The sequence below is a fragment of the Emys orbicularis genome, chromosome 9 (assembly GCF_028017835.1).
Source record: "Emys orbicularis isolate rEmyOrb1 chromosome 9, rEmyOrb1.hap1, whole genome shotgun sequence".
Classification (NCBI taxonomy): domain Eukaryota; kingdom Metazoa; phylum Chordata; order Testudines; family Emydidae; genus Emys; species Emys orbicularis.
The window spans coordinates 4016298-4042176 of record NC_088691.1 but is presented as its reverse complement, the minus strand read 5'-3'; the positions used below and the strand labels follow the sequence as shown (position 1 = coordinate 4042176).

The window sequence follows — 25879 nt, the reverse complement described above, 5'->3', positions numbered from 1 at the left end:
GGTGCTTTTCTAAACTCCGCCTCCCTGTTCTTTGAGGTTTGCCCATCACGAGGGCTGTTGCTGTGATACTGGTATGATTTAAGCCTAAATTTCTTCGAACTATGTGGAAGAGCTCTTCCCCTCTCGGTAAGTGCTAACACATGTTTGAAAACAGGACAGAGAAACAGCTCTCTGCCTTGTCCTCCCTTCCCGTCTTCATATTCAATAAATGTGTTAACACTATGTATTGATCACATTCTCAACACTTTTGGCAAAAGGTCATTAAACTACAGTTTGTTTTTTCCCTGGTGGAAATTACAAATGTGGTAGATGCAATAAAGGAAGTGAATGCATATTAGAAGTAATGAGGCACTTTTTTTTTTTTTTTTTTTTTTGAGGAAGGTTAGAATGTGGCATAGCTGTGGATTGTTTGCTTAAGAGATGAAACCAGAGCTGTGGAGTGTTTGTGTCTTTTCTCCAAATTCCTTTTATCTGTCCGGCTCAAACTCTGCATCGTTATTTCATATTGTAGAACCAGCTGCAGGGTGGAGCCTGATCCCCAAATGCACCTTTGAGAACAGCACAAAGACATTGTGTGGTTAAAAAATAAAATAATAAAAAATCCTTAGTAGTAAAATAGAACATGAGGGTGATTTCCGTGGGAGCAGTTAGGCTAAGAGAGTGCATTTGAAAATCCATGCTTCATCTGAGAGAGAGAGAGAGAGAAAGACACACACAAAATGGGAGCACAGGTTGTCTGTATATATTAAAAAATATGTGGCAATGCTATTCTCTACACAGTAGAAAATATAATCACCCATAAAAGCCAGAAAATTAAGGGTTTAGAGATGACATTACATCCTTAACTCATGGTACTTGGTACAGCATGTTAAAAATACACCCTACGCACTGGGTGCCCAATTGTCTAAAGTGTTTGTTAATTGTGCCCATAAAAATGGAGTGTATCCACTTTGCATGCTCAAGCCCTATTTTTTAATGTGCATTGGCTAATTACATGTATTGCTTGTATTTCTTTACACAATTAACTTGAACATGCAAAGAAGGCCAGTTGAAAACATGGCCCTAAAACACACACTCCATAGTATCTGGTGTGTATATAAAACTTAACATGTTCAAAGGTCTTTGCAAATATAAAAGGGCAGTGTGTTGGCTTTTCGTCCTTCTTTGGAGTAACACAAGTTGAACAACGCACACAACCAATGAATGAACTTGCCCACACCCTCCCCACAGATGCTTATCAGTCCCTCTGTGACCTTGGGCGAGACGCTTCACTTTTGGTGCTGCAATTTCCCCTACATAAAATGGAGGTAAGACCTTCCTCCGGTGTGGTGAAATCTAATTCATTAATGGATTTTAAAGTGCTTTGAAATCCTTGACTGGAAAGTGTGGTTCAAACACAAGAACTACTGTCTGCCATGCAGAGGCAGGCTCCTGTAACTGAACTAGAAGATGGTTTCCATAACCTATTTATTCCTGATGATTAGAATATTGGGGGCAAAACGTTTGTCAATTCTTCTGGTTTTCTTCTACTGTTGTGTCATATACCAGTCCATTTGAGTGAGGCCTTCTGAACACTATTTCTCTCTCCTTTGGGTCAATCCTGCAAATCTGTACCTGCTTGAGTTCGTCCCCTTGCAGTCAAGGGGATTACTCGCATGAGGAAGTTGTGTAGAACGGGACTGCTTGTGTTTTTGGTGCTTGGATTCAGCAATAGGCTTTAACAGGCCTTCGGAAAGGAAAGGATGTTTAAACGTTGGCAGTAGCTGAAACTGACAACCACTAAGTATTCATAGCAAAAGATTGGTCTTTAACGTGTACATTTTACCTATCAGCAGCTCTTTCGCAGAACCACAGAGCAGTATGTGACTTTCCATGCCAGAAGTGTTGCAATGTGAAGTGGTCTTCAGATGGAGGTTTAGTCTGGATTCTGCCTTGGTCACATAGAGGAGTGGTGTGGGGTAATTTATCAGCCTGAAAGACCATTGAGAGCACAACTTTTCCCCACATGGCTTTAGACAAGGGGTAGGCAACCTATGGGTCGTGTGCCGAAGGCAGCACGCAAGCTGATTTTCAGTGGCACTCACACTGCCTGGGTCCTGGCCGCCAGTCAGGGGGCTCTGCATTTTAATTTAATTTTAAATGAAGCTTCTTAAACATTTTAAAAACCTTATTTACTTTACAGACAACAATAGTTTAGTTCTATATTATAGACTTATAGAAAGAGACCTTCTAAAAACGTTAAAATGTATTACTGGAACATGAAACCTTAAATTAGAGTGAATAAATGAAGACTCGGCACACCACTTCTGAAAGGTTACCGACCCCTGCTTTAGACAGATAGTAGATCCCATTGCATCATCTTTTCCTTGTAAGTGGTTAAATCAAACATAACTTAAAAAAAAAAAAATCCCAGTGTAGCAGGTGGACCCAGGACACACTGCTTAAATAAAATATTGATTTTATAGGTCATAACTATTCCAAAGCAGTGGTTCATCAGAATTTGGAGTATTCTAATTAACGATGACTTGCAAAGGATTTTCCATATTATGGGGGGTTTCTTTTTTATATTAAGATCCACAAATCCGTTATGATGGGTAATTCGGCCTGCTAACAGTTATGGGGCAGATCCAGAGCTGTCAGTCATTAGAGGTGGGGAATGCCCTTCCTTCTGAAGGTTCCTACCAGTTTTTTCTGGCTCCCTTGGCCAGCCCTGGGTGTAGCATGGCAGATCTATGGAGAACAGAGCAGGCTGTAGAGGTGCTGATTCCCTTAGGGCTATGCATATCGGACAGGCGCTACATGGGTAGCTATGCACCGCAGTGAAAGGCAGGCTGTATTCACACTTGTCCCTGCAGTGTGTAGCTATGTATTGCGATGAAAGGCTCCAGCAGTGGGACGCTTCATGGCTAAAAACGGGAGGCACTGCTTGGATGTGCAGAGTATACACCCTGGAGGTTCAGCTGCACAGGGCACTCGCCTAAGCCGTGCTTCACCATCTCCACTGCTCTTTATACCCCTGCTAGCTGGGCATGCAGCGTCTGTACCAGTGGTTCTCAACCCCTGGTCTCCTTGCAGCCCAATCACCACACAGCTGCAACCCATATGACATCCTCAGGGCCATACAGGTAGTATATATATCGTGTGCATGCGGCCCACATAACACACAGAGAGGGGCATATGTGGCCCATAGTGGTAAATAGGTCTGTATTCTACGTGGTGCTGTACATGTAGTTGTACCCTAGGTTTGCTTATTCCTCCTCAGGGGAGGAAGGCCACAGGGCTTAAATCCAGCTGGAGCTGACCGGAGCGGAGCTCTGGTAAATATTTTCTAACTCCCGGGAGCTCTGGCATCTCACGGGGCTGAAGCTCCCAGCGCCAGGGCTCCGGGAAATACTTGGGGAGACTCTAAGCCCTGAAAGGCCAGAAGCCCAAATAAGAGTTAGAGACTCTAAGAGTAAAATAGATTAAAACCACCTGAGGGTAGATTCTGTCAGGCAAGAGTGTGCTGAGTATTGCAAACTACACTTAGGAGGTCTACAGCTACCCCTGTATTCCTCTTCCTGCATCCTGGCACGGTGTAATAGAAGGATAGGGATTTCCTGCCATGCCTAAAAGACTAGGGAAGTGTCAGGCTGTCATCCCTAGCTACCACTGCAGGTTCGCCAGGCCCTCCCAGCTTCTGTTTCAGTTTGGCGTGTCTCCCCAGCAGCTGGCTGTAGAGTGGTAAGAGGGACAGCAGCCCAGAAGAACTAGCAGGCAGTAAGGGGCCTCTTGGTCCACCTTTTTTTTTTTTTTTATGTTCGGCCTCAATTTTATAAGGCTATAAGGCTCAGTGTGCCCAGGTCAAAGTTTAACGCAGTGTTCTGACTGCAGATGAATGTGGCTGCTGTCCCTGAGGGTCGGGGACTCGGCTTTTCTACCTGGGGGAGATTTTTACCTGAAAGAGTGGTTCTTTACAGGCCCCTCACATACAGCCAAATTCTGCCAGGCATCTCGGCCCCCCTTGGGCATGAAAACTCACTTGGCATCAGGTCGACAAACGTGAAATGTCCTCGTGCTTTCACGAGCAATGCTCACGTGGGTGGACAGCATTGCAGTTGCGGCCTCCTCTCAACCTAAGAATCACATGTCCTATGGGGTTCTGACTGGGGGTGGGGAGAAGGAGAGAATGAGATTCAAATCTGTTTCATGTAGCTCTAAGGGGCTGGCATTTTTGTAAGAACACAGTCAATCTTATTCCAGAGAGAAAATCCCTGTTGTGGGTGGAGCAAAGCTTCTGGTCTCTGTATGCACTGCCCACCAAGGGAGAGAGGAACACCAAGACTTACATGGCAGAAGTCAGCTTAACAGAGTGGTCTCCTACATCCAGAAATACCTGGCTCATCTTAAATGGATTAGTTGAGCCAGTGATCAACCTCTTTTGCATCTGGCAACAGGAAACAGGGCCCTGCAGTCCCTCTCTGTGCCTGGACCCAGGATGTGAGGTGGTGAATGACCTCTTGAAAAGCTCGGCGAGATCCCTGTTATGTGTCGTCCCATCTTCTCCACTTCTTCCCAGGACCATATGCAACATAGGAAGAGGAGAGCAGCAATGATCCTGTTTGTGCCTTTCTGGCTGAAGAGGCTATGGCTCTCAGGCTTGATTAACCTCACATTGGATTGCTGGATGTCTCTGTCTCCCAGAGGAGGAGGTCTGTAACTGCAAGACAAAATCCCCATATGGGACCAGACAGATTTAAAGTGAATATTGGGGTGTGACAGGGTGCTTAATGAGAAGCACTTAATCGGCCCCTGCCACTCCAGCCCCAATCAAGGGGAATGGATTGGGGCTGATTGGATAGCCCTGTGTCCGCCTGGTGACAGGCAGCACCTGCCAGCCTCATTAGCCAGGGCTATAAAGGCTGGGAGGAAGCCAGAGGAAGGGGGTAAGAGAAAGGCCAGGCACAGAGGGAGGTGGGAGCCTTCTGGTCTGTTGCTGGCCAGGCCTGCACTTGGGAAAGTTGGCTGAGAAACCTGTACATAGGTGGAAAGTGGTGGCGGGAAAACTACTGTAAATAAAGAACACTGGTGTTGCATCAAGCTGAGGGGTTCCTGACTGATCGGAGAGAGCAAGGGCCGAAACCAGAGGGGCCCAGTGTGCACCTCACTACATGGGGTGAAGTCGTCATTGCTTCCATGGACCCCAAAAGACAGGTCAACATATTGTACCGGAATATTCCTCCTTTGGACTGATGAGCAAAGGGCAGAGAAGGCTTTTCTCCTGTATTGAGGATCTGCTCAATGGCCTTTAGTTCACCAGATTCTGCATACTGGTCATCCAGTTTTAGCCAATGCTACTTTCTTTGTCTTGGCAGAAGTCTTCTCTATGTCTTAGTGCCCAGAGGAAGATGGAAGTAATATTTATATATAATCTACCTTGTTTTGGATGTCCCTATTTAAAGGATAATCCTGTTTCTCACCCTGGAGGCACATCACAATGAAAATCCCATCCCATTGTAACGGATCTAAGAATATGTATCCATGCTTACCTGAAAACTTCCTTTCTTTCAGTAATGAGATCCACAGATACTGCCCACCCTGGAGACAAATGGGTCATCCAAAAATAGAGGTAGAACTTGACGACATCAAAGGAGTTGAGTTTATTGCTTAGGTGGAATTTACCATGTTCGCAGTGGGAGATCCTGTTTTCTCCGTGCCCCCTGCCCCAAGTATATTTAACACGATCTGTAATTCAGGAAAGTAGATTTGAATTACCCTGGCAGTGAAAGTTCTCATTTGGAGAGAACTTCAGGAGATGGGGCATTTCCTTCTGCCTGGTCTGGTTCTGCCCCCAAGCTGCAAGTGGGCTGCCATACCCATTGTAATGGATCTGTGGACCTTATTCGTTGAAGAAAGACGACATTTTCAAATAAATGGATACATTTTCCTATTCTTCCTTATAGTGTATAAAGGCAGATTTGAAAGGCTGGTTTAAAAACATAATTTATTTTTTACTTCAGAAATGTCAAGTCTGGTCTTCCCTGCTGCTTCAGGATGTCTCGGAGAACTTTCCCCAAATGTGTGTCACTGAAATTTAAATAGATGCTAACAAAACCAAACAGAAGCCGGAGTTCTAAACAATCTGTAAATTCATTTTCTTTCTAAACTTTGAGTCTATTGACTTTTGAGATGTCACCATTTCTCTAGTTATCCAGGGTTGATATGTCTTACTTTTCTAATGGTTTACTTAAAAGCCAAAAAAAAAAAAAAAAAGAGAGACAGCCTTTTTGGAGCGTTGCCCATCACAAACAAACCCCTGCTGGCCTACTCCAGCACAACTGCGGTATGTCAGACAGTGGTTCTGGTAGCATTATATCAGTGCCTGATTGGCAGTGATGCTGCAGTTCCATCAAACCAAATACCCTTTCGCTTCACTATCTTATCTTATTTAATTTTTAAAGCAATATTTGCATCAGGAGGCAACAGCTAAGTTGATTTGTTAAGTAAATTGTGCAGCTAGAAGAATTGAGCCTGAAATAAATCTATAGGTGAGTGTTTTAAAAGCCATAGCGAATACGTGTATAGTGACCAAGACTGCTGTTCATTCATATTTTAGTCGGTTTGCAACAGTGGCACTCGTGACTTTTTTGACAGGTTAGGCACAAATCGCAGAGTAGTTATTTCCACCACTGCCCAATGTTTAATTAAAAAGCTATGATCTCCTTGATAATGAAGCCGCAGCAGACTATGAGCTAGAGACCCCATTGTTAGCGCTGCTGCCGCCAGGCCAGCGCAGGGTAGAGCCTGAATTGGGCCCGGTCCTCGTCAGTGGCTACCGACTCACATTCCAGGGGCCCGGCAAGCGAGGGAGGAGGCTGGGAAGGCACAGGGCACAGGCCCCATTCCTGCCCCCTGCAGCTTGGGCTTAACTGCTGCAATCCTGCCGTGGCCTCACTGAGCATTGGTTCCCTCAGCAACGCCCTCAGACTCTTCAGCCGTGGTCAATTGCCATGGTAACAAGGCAGCGTCTTGAGGCAGTATTAGCTATACCAGGATTTTGTAGCTTTTCGGAATTCGGGGTTGGGCTGGACCTCACTTGCCTGGGCTAACGAGCCACCTCGGTTTGTAGTGACATTGCGTCTCAAGAACTATTTCAAAGTAATGTCTTGTCTCCAGTAGGGCTGGAGCCACTGATACAGCTGTGCAGGTGCTACGCCCTAGTGTAAGTGCATTGCACTGATGTAACTTGTTTTCACTAGAGCAGCTCACCTCTTTTCTGAGCTGCACATGTGCAAGTCACAGTGCACACTAGTGCAGTGCATCTACATTAGACGTTTGCGCTGGTAGAGCTATGCAGTGGCTAAGACCCTATTGCAGAGCAGATCTGTGCCCAAGCTGTGCACGCAACAGCACTTGAGGGAGCAGAAGCGGAACTGTAGTGAAGTGGATAAAGACTAAAAAGAGCAGGTTGGAAGTGGTAACTCCGTTAACTGAAAACAGAGTGAAACCCAACCATCTCTCAAAGCATTGCACAGGGAGACGGAAAACTAGCTCCTGGATTGCTGAGACAGGATGTGGGCTTATTCCTTAAAAAGACTGTTCGAGTAATGTAAGAGTTAGCAATGTAAAATTCTACTCTTCCTCTCCCTTTGGGTAGGAATTAGCTTGGGTAGAAAATGGGGGACATTGCCGCTTCACTTTTAAAATTCCCACCAATATTGTATTCTCCATTTTTGCCAATTTATAGGTGGAGAGGGATAAACTCTTTTATTTAATTTACAAAAAAAAAAAAAAGCTCCTTTGGGGGGTAGAGAGAGCCCGGGATCTCACTGAATAGCAGACCTTCTGAGAGAGCAGCAAAGAATGATTTGTTGTCCATGAAAAATGTTTGCATTTGACAGCGTTTCACAGGAAGTCTGTCAATGTGATAATTTAATGAGTACAGATTGCTTGCACCACAGCTGTAAAACATGCATTTACAATGCTGTAAAATGAGAAAGTTAATCCTTTGTCTGTAGGTTTTGTTTGAGAACAAGTCCATTTCTAACCCAAACGAAAGGTGGTCATTTATTTTCCTGAGCAAACAGTCAAGATTGAAGAGAGGAACCTGCCATTTCTCTTCTCAAGGTTGCAAGGTTAACTCTAGGTTATGTTGTAGTTGGTTAATCAGTGAATAGCTTGTTTCTACAAGAGGCAGGATTAATATCTAACTAGTCCAGTGTCATCAAAGCTGCTTGTATGAGCCCCAATGCCTTTAAACCAGCTTATGCTGCCCAAATTTCTCATGTGCAACCAGCACTCTAAATATATATGTAATCAGATACTACAGCATGCCTGGGATTTATTATTTTTGGCTGTAGAGCCCTTTGTTTTTCAGGACTAGCCACTTAATCAGGGATTCACATATCTTAATATATGACATCTGTTGCTTTGATCTTTTTTTCTTGTTAATGCCTTTTAATTGTGAGGGAGTCCATTAACTTTACATGGGCAACTTAGCATCCCAAGTATCTGTTGAAATTTCAAGGCCATTTTTTTCCAGAGCTGTCATCTTGTTTTAAGGTCACGGAGTATATCCCAAGATAATTGTGAGGACTTTTTAGGGAGGTGAAGTGACGTGGCCATGGTCTTGTGCTACCTATAGACCAGGGGTCGGCAACCTTTCGGAAGGGGTGTGCCGAGTCTTCATTTATTCACTCTAATTTAAGGTTTTGCGTGCCAGTTATACATTTTAATGTTTTTAGCAGGTCTCTTTCTATAAGTCTATAATATAGAACTAAACTATTGTTGTAGGTAAAGTAAATAAGGTTTTAAAAATGTTTAAGAAACTTCATTTAAAATTAAATTAAAATGCAGAGCCCCCCGGACCGGTGGCCAGGACCCGGGCAGTGTGAGTGCCACTGAAAATCAGCTCGCGTGCCGCCTTGGACATGCATGCCATAGGTTGCCTACCCCTGCTATAGACCATGGTACCTCTGTGTTATCTGCTAGAGACTCAGGCAGTCATTGAGCAATGGGACTGGTTGGTATTTGGAAATTTACTACTTTTAGTGTTGGGATGCTCTCATTTCCTTTCTTCGCCTTTCTTTTGGCCAAGGGAAAGTTACTATTTGGAAGGTTGCAAATATGCAGACATTTGCTGCTAACTGTGATGATGTTTCTCATTCTAATGGATATAGCTGGAAACAAAATCTCTGAGATTCTCCCCCAAGTGGAAATCATTGCCTGTTTCTAGGGAGCTGAACTGCCATATGCCCTGATAAAACAAGACTTGAAAAAATTCTAAAGAAATCTGGTGTCAATTTGGAGTGTGAGAAATAAAATGAGTTTGAGCAGGAGAATAAGTAGGCCAAGTTGGTATGAATTCATCACTTAAGATTTTTTTTCTGGCTCAGAACAGTCCTCTACATGCTCATTTGATTGACAGTTGGAAACATTTAATGGTTTCTTACAGAAGTGTCATTTCAGAATCAAATCCTTCCTGAAGTATTTCTTGATAAATGTTAGCTATGGGCCCAGTTCAAGCGCATTTGAATATACAACCTATCTGTGATTTTAAAGGCTCTGAAAAAATCTGAAGGAAAGGAGGAAGTAAGCTTTCAGAATGATTAAGTGAATTAGAAATTAATATAAACCACCAAGCTAATCTCTATAGTATAAACTCAACTGAAAAATCTTCCTAGACAGGAAATGCCAGTCATGGGAACTAAAGTAGAGAGTCCTGCTGATATTGGACAGAGGACATGTCGGGTTTTTGAAATCAATCTCCTCTTCACTGGATCATTTCTCTTGTACCTCCTAAGAGGCTACATTATATACAGCTATGTCAACCACCAAGCCCCATGACTTTGCTAATAAGGAACTCAAAGAATGTTTCAGTTTTCCCAGAAAATGTTCTCTGTGTGTTAGTCTTTGTTTGTACTGGAGCACTTTGAAGACTAAAATTTGAACTTCAACATACTTGATACATTTTAACAGCGTTTAAATTCAAACCGGGCCAAAGATTTTTTTTTTTTTTCTCCTTCTAACAACTTCTGGCTCTAAACATGACTCCTTTGGGGATTAAAACGCAGAGGCGTGTTTTATTAAAAATTATTTATTGAATGTGTGTCACCAAAAAGCATAGGTCAGTATTACAAATATCCAGTGGCGTGTGTTAAAGAATAAGTTTCTTTGTGCTTTTTACATACAGTATTAAGGGAAACTGGTTGAACCACACCCAAGAGTTCCAAAGGTATCTAAGGCCTTGTCTGCACTGGCACTTTACAGCGCTGCAACTTTCTCGCTCGGGGGTGTGAAAAAAACACCCCCCTGAGCGCTGCAAGTTTCAGCACTGTAAAGTGGCAGTGTAGACTGTGCACCAGCTCGTGGAGGTGTGGTGTGAGTGTGTGGTGTTTTTTTAATAGCACTGGGAGAGCTCTGGTGCGCGACTAGGCAGCGCTTTAATGTTGCTAGAGAAGACATGCCCTTTGATACTGTTTGAGTTTAGGGCAAAAGTCATTGCAGCTAGAGTCCATCTTGAAGTTAGGACTCAAACTCATGTGTCCCATATTCTGCTATTTTTAGTAGAGATTTGAGGTTCTCTTCATCAATTTTGCAAACTCCTTCACCCATTTGCTTGGGGTGAATAAAATTATGTTTGGCAGGTGTCATAACTAAAAAGGCCTTAACAGCAGGTGAGTAAAATGTCACTGAGTCTTCATCATCCTCAGTCCTCGTAGTAAGGAGAGGAAAAGTAAATGTTTGACCCCTATCAAATTAGCAGACTCCATGTAAAATGCAATATTGTCCCATAATGGCCAAAAACAAATAGATTTTCACCCCTCTCTTCTCCCCCCCACGCATATCCTGTTCAGACCTTGGAGGCAAACAGTTTGCAGTGATGTCACTCTTTGATCAGACCTAATAAATACCATGTTTTCCTTTGCTTCGAACTGCCTCGCCACTTATGCAGGAACAGATTTGCTTTTGGTTGGTCGCAATAGCTAGATGTTGTAATTAGCCCCTGTGCCATATATACAAATTATATCGTATGGTATATTTTTATGTAACTCTTTAATCTTAAGTGACATGAAGGCTTCTCCATGCATTCTGAGGTTAGTGTCACTACTTGTGAGGGGCACCCCTCCACTCAATCCAAGTTAGAGTTGGGAAGAGAACACACACACTGTGAGGCTTACAGCAAATTATAGGTTCTCGGATACCATGGTGCGGAGCTTGGTATAAAAAAAGAGGAGAATTGAAGCTCTCCAAAGGTTAGATAATGGGTTCAGCAGTACAGGCATCCCAGTACGTCTCACATGCTAAGCAGCAGTGGCCTGAACAGACTTGAATGAGAGGCCTGTACAGAACACCTAGGAAGTGATTATTGTGATTCAGTAGATGACGCGCTCTCTTTTCATAGAATCATGGAATATCAGGATTGGAAGGGACCTCAGGAGGTCATCTAGTCCAACCCTCTGCTCAAAGCAGGACCAATCCCCAGACAGTTTTTTATCCCAATTCCCTAAATGGTCCCTCAAGAATTGAACTCACAACCCTGGGTTTAGCAGGCCAACGCTCAAACCACTGAGCTATCCCTTCCCCAGCCAGTAGAGCTATATGCTGCCTAGAGACACTGAACTGTGGGAGAGGCTGGCTTTTGGATGAGATGAAACAAAAGATCCTATCCATTTGCTGTGGTTAAAAATCCCCTGGCACTCTTTGTAAGTGTCGAGGGTGTAGCCTTTAACGCTTATGCTAATTCCAACTTGTGTAAATGCATTATTTTTTGCATTACGGTAGCATGTAAAAGCCACAATCAAAATCTGGGCCTTAAAGAGCTTACAACCTCAGAATCAGCAGGCAATGAAAGAGCCCCAAATGTATTTAGTTTAAGAAAACCTTACTTAAAGAATCTCATTATTTTTGCAGCCTGACTTGTGATTTATTTATTTTTTAAACATTTGGGGTTAGCAATACTGAAATGTAAGAACCATTTATTATGGCCATCCATTTTAAGTGTGTGTGTGTGTGTGTGTGTGTGTGTGTGTGTGTGTGTGTGTGTACACGTACGTACACGCTTCATGATGATCCATGTTTCAAAACAACTTTTAAAAAGGAATCTGCAGTCTTTTTCCAGTTTTCTGGCTTTTTCTCTTGTTATTCAGTTATGCATAGAAAGCAATTTCAGTCATCCATGTCTTAGGATCTGTCCTTCTCATTTATCAGATATGAACAAAAATTATGAAAAACAAGAACATCTCTAAAGGAGAACTTTCAGCATTTAAGTTATGTTCCAGTGAGAGCTCTTAGCTTTCCATTTCATTTGCGATTACTGTCATTGTTGTTGAATTATTGAAGGAAATATTTGAAAAGCTTGTAGAACTGTGAAAATGATGAACCTGAAGTTGTTTACTGTATATTTTCATTTCTTTTTTCCAGAATTCTTCAAAGAACTGCTTGAAAATGCCGAGAAATCCTTGAATGACATGTTTTTGCGGACGTATGGTCGTTTATACATGCAGAACTCTGAACTTTTTAAGGATCTCTTCATAGAGCTGAAGCGCTACTATGTGGGGGGAAATGTAAACCTGGAAGAGATGCTCAATGACTTCTGGGCGCGTCTCCTGGAACGTATGTTTAGATTAGTGAACCCACAGTACCATTTCACCGACGAATACCTCGAATGCGTGAGCAAGTACACAGAGCAGTTGAAGCCATTTGGAGACGTACCGCGGAAACTAAAACTACAAGTGACACGAGCATTTGTGGCTGCCCGCACTTTTGCACAAGGCCTGGCAGTGGCAAGAGATGTCGTTACCAAAGTGTCTGCGGTGAGCTAAGTTTGAAACTTACTCTCCTACCAGGTGGAGCCTGGTTGGCAGGTGTTGGAGTGACATTGCTCACAATGGCACCAGTTCGGCAAAGCACTTAGGCATGAACTTGAAGTTAAGCCCATGCTTAAATACTTTGCTGGCTCAGGTCCTATATGTCTGAAAATGGAAGGTAGAGGCTGAATGAGTCTGAGTTGAATGGTGTCATATTCTAGGGATATTGGCTGCATGGCAGTAGAGTGTCCGTTGCCTGGTAATTCAAATTCAAATAACGGATGATGTCCAGTCAGCTTCTTGTATTCCCTCTGAACCCCTGACTTAGGTTCCATTTAACAGGCACAAGTGGCAATTAAAATGACTGCTTGAAACAAAATTATTTGTATAAGATGATTTCCGAATTACTACTCCTTGCATTACTCTGAAGCCTAAAATGTCTGTTGAGTCAGTATGAAGTGATGGAAACAGCTACCAGCATGGCTGAGAATTCTTTTTTGTTTAGATTATCCTCCAGTTCAGTTGTCACTTGCAGTTGCAGTCTTTTCTAGTTCAACGTTTAACTTTCAGCCATTTTAAGCATTTTTACACGTGTGACTTCAGTGTGTGAAAGTCGGGCTTTCACTACTAGCTATTTATATTGTGATAGCACCTAAGAGTCCCAGTGATGGGCCAGGACCCCACCGTGGTAGATGCTGTGCAAACAATGTATTTGTTACTTCGAACTCCTCGAGTAGAGTCTCTGAAGGAATTCTTCAACAATCTCTTATTTGAATATCTTATCTTGTATAAGAATTTTTAAATTAGATTTTTGGATTACTTTCAAACGTTAAATGACTAAAACAGTTCAATGATTACTTCCTATGAGCTAACCAGCGTGGTATAGCTGGGTAAGGAGTTCAGGATCACACCCTGACTTGATCGACAGTAAATGTGTCTGAGTGAGAGATGTTGTTTACCTTTTATATTCTATCTGATCAGAATTGATTGGAATGTCTTGTGACTCAACCCTGTGTAACCACGGCTACAGTTCCTGCATCTGTTGTGAATCAAACTCATGAACTCGAGGTGGCATCATGAATTTTTGCCTTTGAAGCTCCTTGAGTATAGAATTGCACTGGATTCTAGAATTAATTGCTTAAGTTTACAAGGTTAAGCAGGAAAATATTCAGCTGCAAAAATAGTTCTCTCCAGAGAATCACCGTTGGGTTACATTTTAGAATTTCCCATTGTAAATTGTACAGCAGATTTCCTTTCATAAGCAATGATAGCAGTGCATGCAGATGAATGCCTTACAGTTGAACTCCAAAGTTGTATAGTTACTTGCAGTAATGCAAGGTGTAATACCTTTCTATAATATTTTGGCCTTTTTTTCAGCAGAAACAGAACTTGTTTCTGCAATATGGGGTAGAAAACTCTATGAAATAAAATATTTTTGTGAAATGTTTTCACAACATTTGGTGGGGGTTTTTTTTGTTTTCCACGTTATTTATAGATTAATTCAACATTACTGAGCGCTATATAATTGCTCCATTAACTTTTGTTGTTTGCCTAGTGTTTTACTAACTCAAGAGAAGATGGGGCATTTGTTCATAATGTGAATTAACTTGATACCTGAGGGTTAAATCTCTTCTATTTTTGCTGAACAAAAATGGCCAGAGTAGTGAAATTAATAGTCTTTATGCTCTTTTTGTGTAACCAATACATTGGAAAAATGTTTAGTTGAGAATTCTCCAGATGAGAGAAAATCACCGTTGTGAAGTCCAGCTGTTTTCGCTTCCACATAGTGCTGTAGATGAGAGCAAAGAGACCTTTACTGTAGTGTGGACTGGATTACTTTTTAAATACTCTATATATTTTCACATCTTTTCTTAGGAAGAAACATGAATTTGGAATGTGATTGTCTTGGGTGGGGGAAAAAAGAGGTAACATTGGAAGGGGCCAAATACATTAATTTTTGAAGCTAAAATGCTACAAATGAAGAAAATTAGTGAAAACATTTTTCCTGAACCGAATGCATTGAAAAGCCACATGCTGCTGCTGCTCTAATATAGCTAAGATAGTGACTGTGTCCATTTTCACAGGAGCATGTTTCATTCCTGTTTGTAACGTGCAGTTTAAAGAGAGGAACTATAAAATAACCTCCAAACCGTACGTAGGAAATGCAGCTGATACTTCCTGTAGAGTCCGAGGGTGTCGCTGCTGAGGATTTCATCCTTTGGGCCTAAAGTACAAAATTCCCTAAATAGGCTCTGAACAATAGCAAGAAAGAATATTAGCCGAGGGGAAAAAGCCATTTTTAGGTGTAGGCAGCTGTTTTACTCTGCGGTTGATTTTTACCAGTTTGGCTATTAACAATTATTAAATTAGGCTTTTGATCATCTCTTGAAGACTGGAATGTTCCTCTCTATCCTCAGCCCCCTTAGCAGCTGAGGGAGGAAAATCTGGCCATCATGCAATTACGTGGCTATTACTGAGCCCTTGACAAGCATTGAAATCAACAGGGTTAAATTGCTGCCAAACACAGACATTTCCTGCCCTAACCATAAGGGCTTTTTTTTATTTAAGGGAAGAGGGGAAAAAATATAAGCCAGAGCAGTGGGTGACTAAGGAGGACTAGAACTTGATATTTTGCAATTCGTAAACTTAAGAAATGTTCCCTTAATTAATAACATATGGTGTGTGTACACACACAGACACACGCACTCAGTGCTGTACTAAATGTCTTTCTATTATCCCACTCTTCTTGGCATGGTTCGTGATACTTTGCTTATTTATCAGTTTGCTTGTGCAACGTTACCTTCAAGGGCAAAGTGCACAGAGGGATTTTAACACTTCACCAGTGGTTACGTGCACTGTGCAAATGAACAGATAGTTAACCAGAGAGAATTCAGCGGCTGTGTTTTGAGTTCATGCTGGCATGATGAGGGGTCAGTTTAACCCAAAGACTGAAAAACAAAAAATGGTTTTAGAGACTCAGCCCTGGTCTACACTGGGCGGGGGGGATCGAGCTAAGTTACACAACTTCAGCTACGTGAATAACATAGCTGAAGTCGACGTACTTAGATCGACTTACCGTGGTGTCTTCACCGCGGTGAGTCGACTGCTGCCGCTCCCCCGACGCCTCTGCTTGCGCCTCTCGCGCCGCTGGCGAACAGGAGTCGACAGGAGAGCGCTGGGGGTCGATTTACCGCGTCTAGACTAGACGCGATAAATCAATCCCCGCTGGATCGATCGCTCCCTGCCGATCTGGCAAGTAGTGAAGACATACCCCGAGAGTCAGAAATGAGGGTGTATTGGGCTAGGTCTACGTTAGCGGAGGGGTCGACCTGAGATACGCAATTTCAGCTACGCAAATAGCGTAGCTGAAGTCGGCGTATCTTAGGTCGATTTACCTGGCCGTGAGGATGGCGGCAAGTCGACCGCTGCCGCTCCCCCGTCGACTTCGCTTCCACCTCTCGCCGTGGTGGGAGTTCCGGAGTCGACGGCAGAGCGATCGGGGGATCGATTTTGTCGCGTCTACACTAGATGCGATAAATCAATCCCTGATAAATCGATCCCTGATAGATCGATCACTACCCGCTGATCCGGCGGGTAGTGTAGACGTGCCCTTAGAGACCCGAGGCTAAAGCTGAATGAGCGTTGGTACCAAAATCATTGTTTGCAGAGCTCCGAAGAGCTGAATTCCCTATAGAGTTACAGTGTGAGGTTTTAAAGTTGCTCTGTTGTCTCTCAAATAGGGAAACAGCTGTGTGTCGTTCAGAAATATAATATAAACTTTAAACAAATAACACTGAAGAGTTTAAAAGAACTGATCTGTTGGATATGTCGCAATTCCTTTTAAAAGATACTTGAGTGATACCCTTGCATACATTTCATCCAAGCTATCCCTCTCCATTATTTTTTTTTAACAATGAATTCAAAATGAGTTAGGAAGTTGCTTCAATAAAGACATGGTATCCTGAGGCAGGTTTTTGATTTATAGTATCTCTTCTTTACATTGTACCTGTGGAAAAAATGTTTTTCTTCTTACTTGATAATCATAGAAGCCATTTAGTAATTTGCTAGTTTGGCTTTTCAGTATTTGTTTTACAAGAGAAATGGCTGATCAAATGTACATTAGTATCTTTTGTATGAATGTTCACATGCAGTAAACTCTCTTTCTGAGCGGTGCTACTGAAACCCTCTGAAAATTTTCATTGATATATCAGTTTTTCAGCATTTGCCTGCCACTATGGTATTCGACCTTTCCAATGCTTGTGGTGAATTGTGAAAACGGAATATGTGCTCATATAACGTTTCAGCTGCAAATGTACGTGCTCTTGGAGCAGCAAGAGTTATATGTCACTAGAAGCAATTTTGTTGCTTGAAACAGGCTTATTCAGCTCTTAGGAAATCCAGTTTGTTTTATTTTAAAAACATAGCAGTTTGAATTTGTAGGTGGAGAACTTTAGGTCAAAATCTTATATCAGAAATTGCATTAGAATTTAAAGTCCAGATGAGATGTATGGAATGGGCGCAGTGTTTCTTTAAATGACATGCCTACCTTGTGACATCAGCTAATACATACAAGGAAATTACAAGTGAAGAAGAAACTCCCACAATGCTTTGTTGGTGGAATGGCTTTGTAACTTGCAGCAATAACATGAATGAAGTGTGTAGGGGTAGCATGGAGTAAATTTTTTTTAAAACATCCGTCTGAAATAGTTGTTAAAGTGCTAGCCGTTTGCATTGTAGATAATTTGCTGGATTCTTCCTCCAAATTCCTCTGTCACAAACTGCATCGTCTCTAATGAGGTATCCGTGAACCATGAGGTGAAGTGCTACACTTAGAAAGACAGCTGCTCCTTTGACCTCCCCAGATACAGGGTTTGGAATGAATATAGCTCCAAAGAGCCATTTTGCTGGCTGTACTTTTCCCCCTCTCCCTGCTGACAGCTGAAGGTGGACCAGGTATTGACACACGAAAGGAGGATGGGAAAAGGCAGAAATAAAAGTGCTGCTAAAGGCGACCATATTTCCCACTTTGTGATGCTGAATGTGATCAAAAGGTGCTGAGTAAATAGGAACTGAATGGTCATACCTTCCTTTGTGCAGACCTCCCAGTAACTTTGGTTGGGATTCTGCTGTGGATTATGGGGAGTATGTCCAAAACTTATTCTCCCCAGATGACTTGACAGACAGAACCATACACTGGACATTGAGATCTCTGAGCAAACGTTCATCGTGAAAATCACAATTGAAATTAAATGGTCTGGCCTTGTCACTTGGCTGCTTTTAGAAGAGACTAGCAAAAGCTGATACTTCGTGGGCAACTGAGCTCCAGAAAATCCAGCTGAAGGGACTGGAAGAAATCTGCAGATGTTGTGAAGGGCAGGGTCTCAACGCAAGGGCACAGCGCGAAATGGAGGGCAGCCATGCACGAGGCATTGTATCTTGTGTGCCAAGGGCAAACATCAATGGAGAAAACAATACCAAGCCAGGACTCCACATCAAAGACGACCCTGACTGGTCCTGCCAAGAATGTAGTCGCATCTGTGCCTCTTGTACCAGCCCTATTGACCATCTGAGGGACCATGCGAGGCATAACTTCCAAAGTATGCTGTAGCAGTAGTCATCGCGGATTTAACAGGCTACGTGTGAGTCTGCGTGTACGTGGCTCGCTTTAGATTGCGCTTTTATGTTTGTACGGAGGATATTTTGAAGACCAGGTTTTCTCTCTCCAATGGGCAAACAGGAGGCAAATGTTAAGCTTCGTCTCTAAAGCAGAATTCTATTTTAAAGCGCTAATTGCTCGTGATGAAATTAAAAGGGAATATTGTTTAGTCACTGTAATAAGACGTGGGGGAGTATTTATTTAAAAGAATGCTTTGTTGTTGTTGAAGAAAACATCATCCAGAACAATGATGTTCTATTTTAGTGGATCAAGAAGTAGGCGTTGGCTTTCCTTATAGGTTTGCAAAAGCATTAATGGAATAATTTCATCTCTGTGGAGAGATTCCCTTTTCTAGCCGGTCAGAAGCATTTGCTGAAATGGCATCTGCTTCGTATTCTGAATCTGAGTTATGAGCTCTGATCTGCTTTCACATGGATTCTCGGGTTCCATCAGTAGTTGCCAGAAATTAAAGCGGGGAGAGGAGGGGATGCACACGATCAAATTTTCTAGCCTCACTTGCTCACATCACATGATTACCATTAAACAAAAAATACCTTGGCTTGACTTGTATAGTTTTATGTGAGGCAGGCTAAGACGATGGAGGCATATCAAGCTAACTGTCCATTAAGATAGGATGAAATAATACTAAACTAGGTGGGTAGAACAAATAATGTGTTGAATCTCAGGAGTTCTGCTATTTCTCTGTCAGTTTGACATCTGCCTGCATAGAAAATGGAACCCTATAGGTAGGGAATTGGGCCTGATGTGCAGTATTGAACAGTCATTTCCATGTTGGTGAGTGTAACCTCAAAAAACTACACAAAACCTCATCACAGGCAAAAAATGATGAGGAGATGCAAAGTAATTCCTTAAACTTCTATAGCTGCACCAGACCCCAGGGGTCTGAAACCTGCAATGAAGTCAGCTTCCTTTGTAACTACTGTACTACCCGGGACAGTGGTGTTAGTTAAATATTGCAAAGGAAGGTTTAATTCCAAAATACTTTTACTGGAATTTTTTTTTAAATGGAAACATCTCAATCTTCTCTTTTCGTAATGTACTTAACTTTGGGACCGACGTTTGACAGGACAGTGGCACTATACGCTACGCACTGGGAAGAGGAAAAATTGTAAAAGTGAAACCACGTTCCTGTTTACAAAATGAAGAACATCTTATTTTTTGCCTGCTTGCATAAGTAATGGCTGTTGGATTCTACTTTAAACAAAATGGGTTTGGAGTTTGTATAACTTAATTTCATGATTATTTTTTTTTTTTTTTTTAACAAAACAGCTATTCATTTCGTAGAGAAAGGTGTTTCACTTTCCCAACTTTTCTCAGAGTAGTTCATAATTTAATGGGAGGCCAAATTTAGTTTTTGTAAAAGAGCTGGTTGAGGAACCCTGAAGATTAAGTGCAATATTTTCATTGGATTTATTTTAAAATGTTTGTTTTTAAATGTTCTCCTGCGGTATCTGCCCCCAGAATGGCAGCTCTGTGAGAAGCAACTGAAGATTTAACTGACATCTATTCTCCCTGCACAGGTTTAAATGAAATCCAAAAAGAAAACAATCAGCATTACTGTGGAAAGTTTTTTAAAATCCTGTCATTTTTATAAAACGAGGTGTTAATACCAGATAAGAGAATTTGTTAAAAATCTGCTTCATATTACACTGTCCTTTTTAACTTTCTTACAGATTTGTGTAGGGTCAGATTCTTCAACTCTTACTCCCTATTGAATAGTATCTTACTCTGCAAGTAGTTGCATTGAGACTACTTGCTGAGTAAAGTGCTATTCAGTATGACTAACAAAGTGGAGTGATTTAAATTGACTTAAATCAGATTGAAGTTGTCTAAAGCCAATATGAAAATTTGGGCAATTAAAATTTTAGATTAGAATTTATAATGAACTGAATTATAAATGCCGTTTGGTTTTTTAAAATGCTACGACGGGTAGGGTGTCTTATGAATTTTACAAAACTGCTATAGGTAAAAAACAAAATATTGAAAAATAAGGTCTTGATCCTGCAAACAATCACATTATGTGAGTAAAGCGACATACGTGCTTGACTCAAGTGGGATTACTTGTGTTAAAGTGACGCATGTGCATAAGTGTTTACAACATCAGGACTAAAACTGTATCTTTATTGTGACGAAAGTCAGTATAAAAGTGACGAAGGTCAGTACAAAAGACAATTGTTTCAGTGTTAAGAATGCAAGGTGATGTAGATTGGGACCCTTTTTTAAAAATACACAGGCCATAAAGTTAGGTTGCTAACACCATATTTAGCCACCTAAAGGCTAGATTTTTCAAAAGCATTTAAGTGATAAATCACAAGTCCCAAAGGCTTCAAACTGCAAGCCCTGATGGAGTAGTATAGCCTGGTTGAAGAATTTTAGCTTTCTTGACTTCTAGAAGCTCAATCTATCAGAAGGTGGTGTTGGTTGCAAATCTAGCGTGGGCTATTTGCCTATCAGCTTTGTGTTTGAGTTGTGGTGTTCTCACAGTAAGGGTGTTAATGCTTGTCTCTTTCCAGCCTAGGTGAGCATTTTAATGTGAAGCTTCTTAGCAGAAGAAATCTCCATGTAAAATCAGAAATTTCACTAATAATTAGGCAATAAATTAAAGAAGCAAATACAAAATACCTGCTTTAGCAATTTAAGACTATAAAGCAGAAAGAAAGAAACTAGCAATGTATAAATAAGTGTTTAATTTTTTTTAATGGTCTTAAAAAGACATCGGTTTAAACACCACCACCCCCAAAAAACAAACAAACATTAATTTATCCACCCTAGTGTTGATACAGAGAACAGATTAAATGTTTTTGAGTAGTTGAAGAATTGTTTACTTGTCAAGTGTGTGTGTGAGTGAGAGAGAATCAGTTTGCAAGAAGCAAGCTTGTGACCAATGCTTAGATGGGTGACAAGACACATCGGTTGTTAACTTTAAATCCTCACATTTGATAAAGTGTAGAGACAGGACAAATTGTAATTTACATGCTGAAACCACAGTGCGACGGGTTGCTGTTGTGGCATGAAACAGCATAAGAGAGTAAATAAATTTCACGGGAGAAAGGAAAGGGCTTGGAGTGGATTGACTCCTATTGTCAGCTTTTACAAAGTGTATGCAGCACAATGTACCACCTGAGCTCAGATCGACTAAAGGAAATCCTCTTCAGCAAATAAAGATTTCTTTGGGACTCAGTTTTATTAGAAAGGGGATTATTTGGTTTTGAGGGTCACTCTGGAGCAGAGTTTGAATGAACTGGAGTTTCTTTCCAAGATAAACACAGACTCAGCACAGAATATCTGGGTTTACTGTTACATACAATTGTGTTTTAGGGGCTTGCACCTGGCATTGCAGAGTGAGCATTAAAAGCTTGTGAAGAATTGCCACGACAGCATTTGGCACATCCTATTGACAGATCCATAGACTGGACTGTTGGGCTGGACTTGGTACTGGCCTTTTGCCAGCAGTTTGATAAGCTTTTCTTTGCAGCAATACCCAGCAGTTAAGCATTTGTTGTTGTGGCAATGAGGGGTAATTATTTAAAATCTCCATCCTAACAGTCTCTTATAAATTATCCCTGCTTGTTTCTTTACACTTTCAAAAGGTAACAAAATGCCAGAATTTGGATAGACAGATTCTACCCCCACCCACACCCCTGTAGTGGCAACTCTAAAAGCAATCTCTCATCTGATAGTTCTGTAATATCATCTTCTTTTTCAAGTGCTTGTTCATGTCCATGCCAATCAGGTGTGTGAACGCCAGCCGGAAGATTTTTCCCTTAGCAGCATCCATAGGGTCGGCGTGGGCTCCCCCTGGAGTCGCGCCTCCAATACCCACCCTCCTTACCCCTCTGTCGGAGCGGCTGCCAAGAAGGAACTGAAGGGGTGGGGGGTCAGCAGGGCACTATATTGGGCACCATGAAGGCGCGACTCCAGGGGCACCCAGGCCGACCCTACGTACGCTGCTAAGGGAAAAATCTTCCGGCTGGCGTGCACGCGGCGTGCACTCACCTGATCGGAATGGACATGAACAACACATCTTGAAGAACAACAGTTACGAGAAGGTGAGTAACTGCTTTGTCGTGACTTCCATAGAGATCACTACGGGTTGAGGTTTAAATATAGCACTGTTTTTGTGCTGGTTTTCACAAGTTAAACAGATCTCCTCCCTTCTATATTAGTCAGGCCTACTGTTTGCGAAGATATGGAAGGAAGGATGCAAAAGTGTGTTGACTTCTATTCTACTGAGTCTTCTGCTCAAAAGTGGAAAGCTGTATGCAAAAATCCACCAAACACACGAAACATCAAGAGAGAAATGAGATCAAGTGAAGTGTGTGTGAGAACGGCAGTCAAATTCATATCGCCGCCACATGGCGCTCGAGTGGTGAATTGGGAAGTGCAAGAACTCTCAGACGTCGGTACTGAAACAGATGAAATGCAGTCTTGAAGGAAAGAGGTTTGTAAGTGGTTTGAGACTTAATGGTATCTTGTGACCGACCTTTGACAGGCAGTGAGATGGTACTGGTGCTTACCCCTGAACGGAATGAAACAAGGAATTCTTTGCCAAACGAAAAACTGAACTTGGTGATGTTTAACTTCCCAAACCCAGAGAAGGGGAATTTGAGTTCTCCTCAGAAGAACTTTTTTTATGGAAGTAGAAACCATCTGGCTAGCAGATGACACCTTTACTGTTGCCTGTTCTTAGTTTTCCTACCATAAATCATCGGATCTGGTTCTTCCCTATTGCTCTAGCACTTCCCAGTGTATAGACTGGCTCTTCTTTGAGGCACCGCTGCTTGCCCAAGACACAGCTTTCTTGTGGAAGATAGTCTTCTCATGCTAAATCTTTAAGTCTAGATATTTTGAAGCATCAAAACCGAGTTTTTGTTTTTCTGCCAATCTCTCTTTGCATTCTGCTCTGCCAAATTAGACTAAGGCCCAGATTTTATAAGGTATTTGGGGTTTCTGCATTATCATTACAATGTCCAAGTCTTATTTTTAGAAGGGATTTAGGCACTTGGAAGCCAAAATCATTCTGACAGTCAATGGGATTTTGATTGTGAAGTACCTAAATCCTTTTTGAAAATGACTTAGGCAGAACCCTCCCAAATACCTTGTGAAATCTGGGCCTTTATCAGAGTTTCTCAAGGGTGGAGGGAGGAAGTCTTCTGGGTGGGGACTGTATACAAGTCAGTCCCCCTGGAGACCACCAGTTGTCCATAAGTGCAGAAGAGGCATCTGAAGAACCCTGTTTGTGCTGTGCATCCAACACCTGCCAATATTGTGTCGCGCTCTCTGACAGATCCTTACTTTTTGTCTTCTGAAGAGTCTGATTCAGGAGATTCCTCTGAGAAGCACAAAGGATAAAATCTGTTTAGCTCGAGACAGGTGCATCTGTGGAGTGCAGGTGTAACCCTCAGGTCCTGGTTCCTCTGCTCTCCTTCATGGAGTGCGGCCTGGGGGATAATAATCAGCGCTGAGTTCCCCTGCTCACTTGCCCGGATTGCAGGATGGAAGACGTGGCTATAGACCTGTGCAGATTCTTGTAGGTGTGCATACACCACCTCCCACTCCTACCCCACAAAGGAAATATTTCCTCCTTAGGGGAGGGAGGGGAGGTCAGTGCTCAGAGACTCATATAGTAAACTATACTAAAAGACCTACCCAGAAAATAGACTCTTTCAGGCCAGAGTATTCAGAGTATTGTAAACTATGCTTATGGGTTATGAGGACTACAAATGCTCCAGACAAGCTATATATGCATGCATGAGGATAATGTATATCCCTCCTCATGCACCCTGGGATAGACGTTTTCCATCATGCTGAAAAGACGAGGAAAGTATCGGGATCTCACTGTTGGTCACCATGTCCTAGTTATTGTTTGCCTGTCTGTTGTAGGTTCCCATTACCACCTTGACTCCACCCCCTCCTCTTTCCTCCCCCTCCCTCACCCCCCCAGCAGATGGCTTTGGAGGGAGGAGAGGGACAGCAGCCCCGGTATGGAAGAAGAGGTCTCGTGGCACAACATTTTTCTTTCTACCCCATTTATCACTGTCGTAGATAAATTTGGCTACTTTTTCCAGGTGGTCAGGGACTCAGCGTTTCTTACTAGGGGAGATGTTGATCACACACAGGTCCTACAGACAGTCAAGTCCTGACCAGCATCATCTCAGTCTTCTCTTTCTGACATGAAAACCATTAAGAATCATGTATTAGAATCCAGTCCGTCTGAGCCTTGCTCTGGAACGGAGCATCTTAATCCAAAGAGAGTGTTCAGAAGAGGGAATGTCCATACTTTTAGCTTCCAGAAAGAAATCTATTAAGCGTATATTCAAAGGCCCATTAGTATCGGGACAAAGGCCTCACCCTATGTCTACATCAGTACCATGGATTCTCGAATTTCTTCAAGATGGACTCAGGCTGGGCCTGGCAATTCAGACACTTAAAGGTCAAGTTGCTGCTGTGTCCAGCATTCTTAATGCAGTGGGAAAGTAGTGCGTTTCCTCTTGCGCAGATGTCTAGCGTGTGTTTTGTTTTTTTGCCAGCAGCATCTCTGCTACATCCTTCTGAAGTGCACAGAGTTCTTTCCTGGGAACTTAACCTGGTTCCCAATGCCATTACAGGCTCTCCATTTGAACCACTCCTGAAGGTGTTTCATTACTTTCAACTCCATCTTCCAAAATAAGGGGCGCTCTCTGAGCTGGGGCAACTTCATGGGTAGAAAGATCGTATGCGTCATATGAGTAAATGTGTAAAGCAGCCACCTGGCCATCTGTTCATATGTTCTCCATATTCTCCAAGTTGGATGTGCAGGCATTTGCTTCTGCTTTCCAGAGAGGGGTGCTCCTCACTGTAGGATCCCAGTAACTATTAGGAAAGGATAACCCCCTTTTTGCATCGGTATGCAACTGTGTATGGTTCCCCCGTTCCTCCCCACAGCGGACACTGCTATGTAAATCCCAATGTCACAGCTCTGTAGACCTTATGAATAAGAATAGGAAAAGTTATCCCTGCCTTACCTGAAAATTTTCTTTCTTGGAGTCATGAGATCCACAGAGCCAACCTACCCTGAATGGGCTGCTAATTGGGAAAAATGATGGGATTATTAATTGGCACTGACAGTTTGGTTGTTCATCAAATTCCTTGCTCAGCAGGAGATTTGCTCTGTTTAGTCTTAAGGCTTAATTTTCCTTACTGATATGGAGTGTTTAGAGATTTCTTAGGCTATCATCAGACATGGAGCCAAAACTCTCCTCCTGCTGATTGACTGTCTGGTCTGCATCCAATGCTTCATAGGGCAGAAATCTAGTGTCATCAATCTGTGCACCTCATTACTCCAAAAAGGAAAAATGTCAGGTAAGGCACAGATAAATTTTCCTATTCCTACATGCTGTCGTATCTATTTCAGGCATAGAGATTTAGACTGGTC

At 42.3% G+C, this 25879-nt stretch overlaps 1 protein-coding gene across 1 annotated transcript in view; it reads left to right on the top strand.

The window, feature by feature from the left end:
• The window catches only part of GPC4 (glypican 4), a 105791-nt gene that overhangs the window by 63515 nt on the left and 16397 nt on the right, over positions 1-25879 (top strand). The window contains exon 3 of the mRNA XM_065410961.1: positions 12403-12794. Within this exon, the coding sequence (XP_065267033.1) occupies positions 12403-12794 (392 nt within the window). The remainder of the gene's footprint in view (positions 1-12402; positions 12795-25879) is intronic.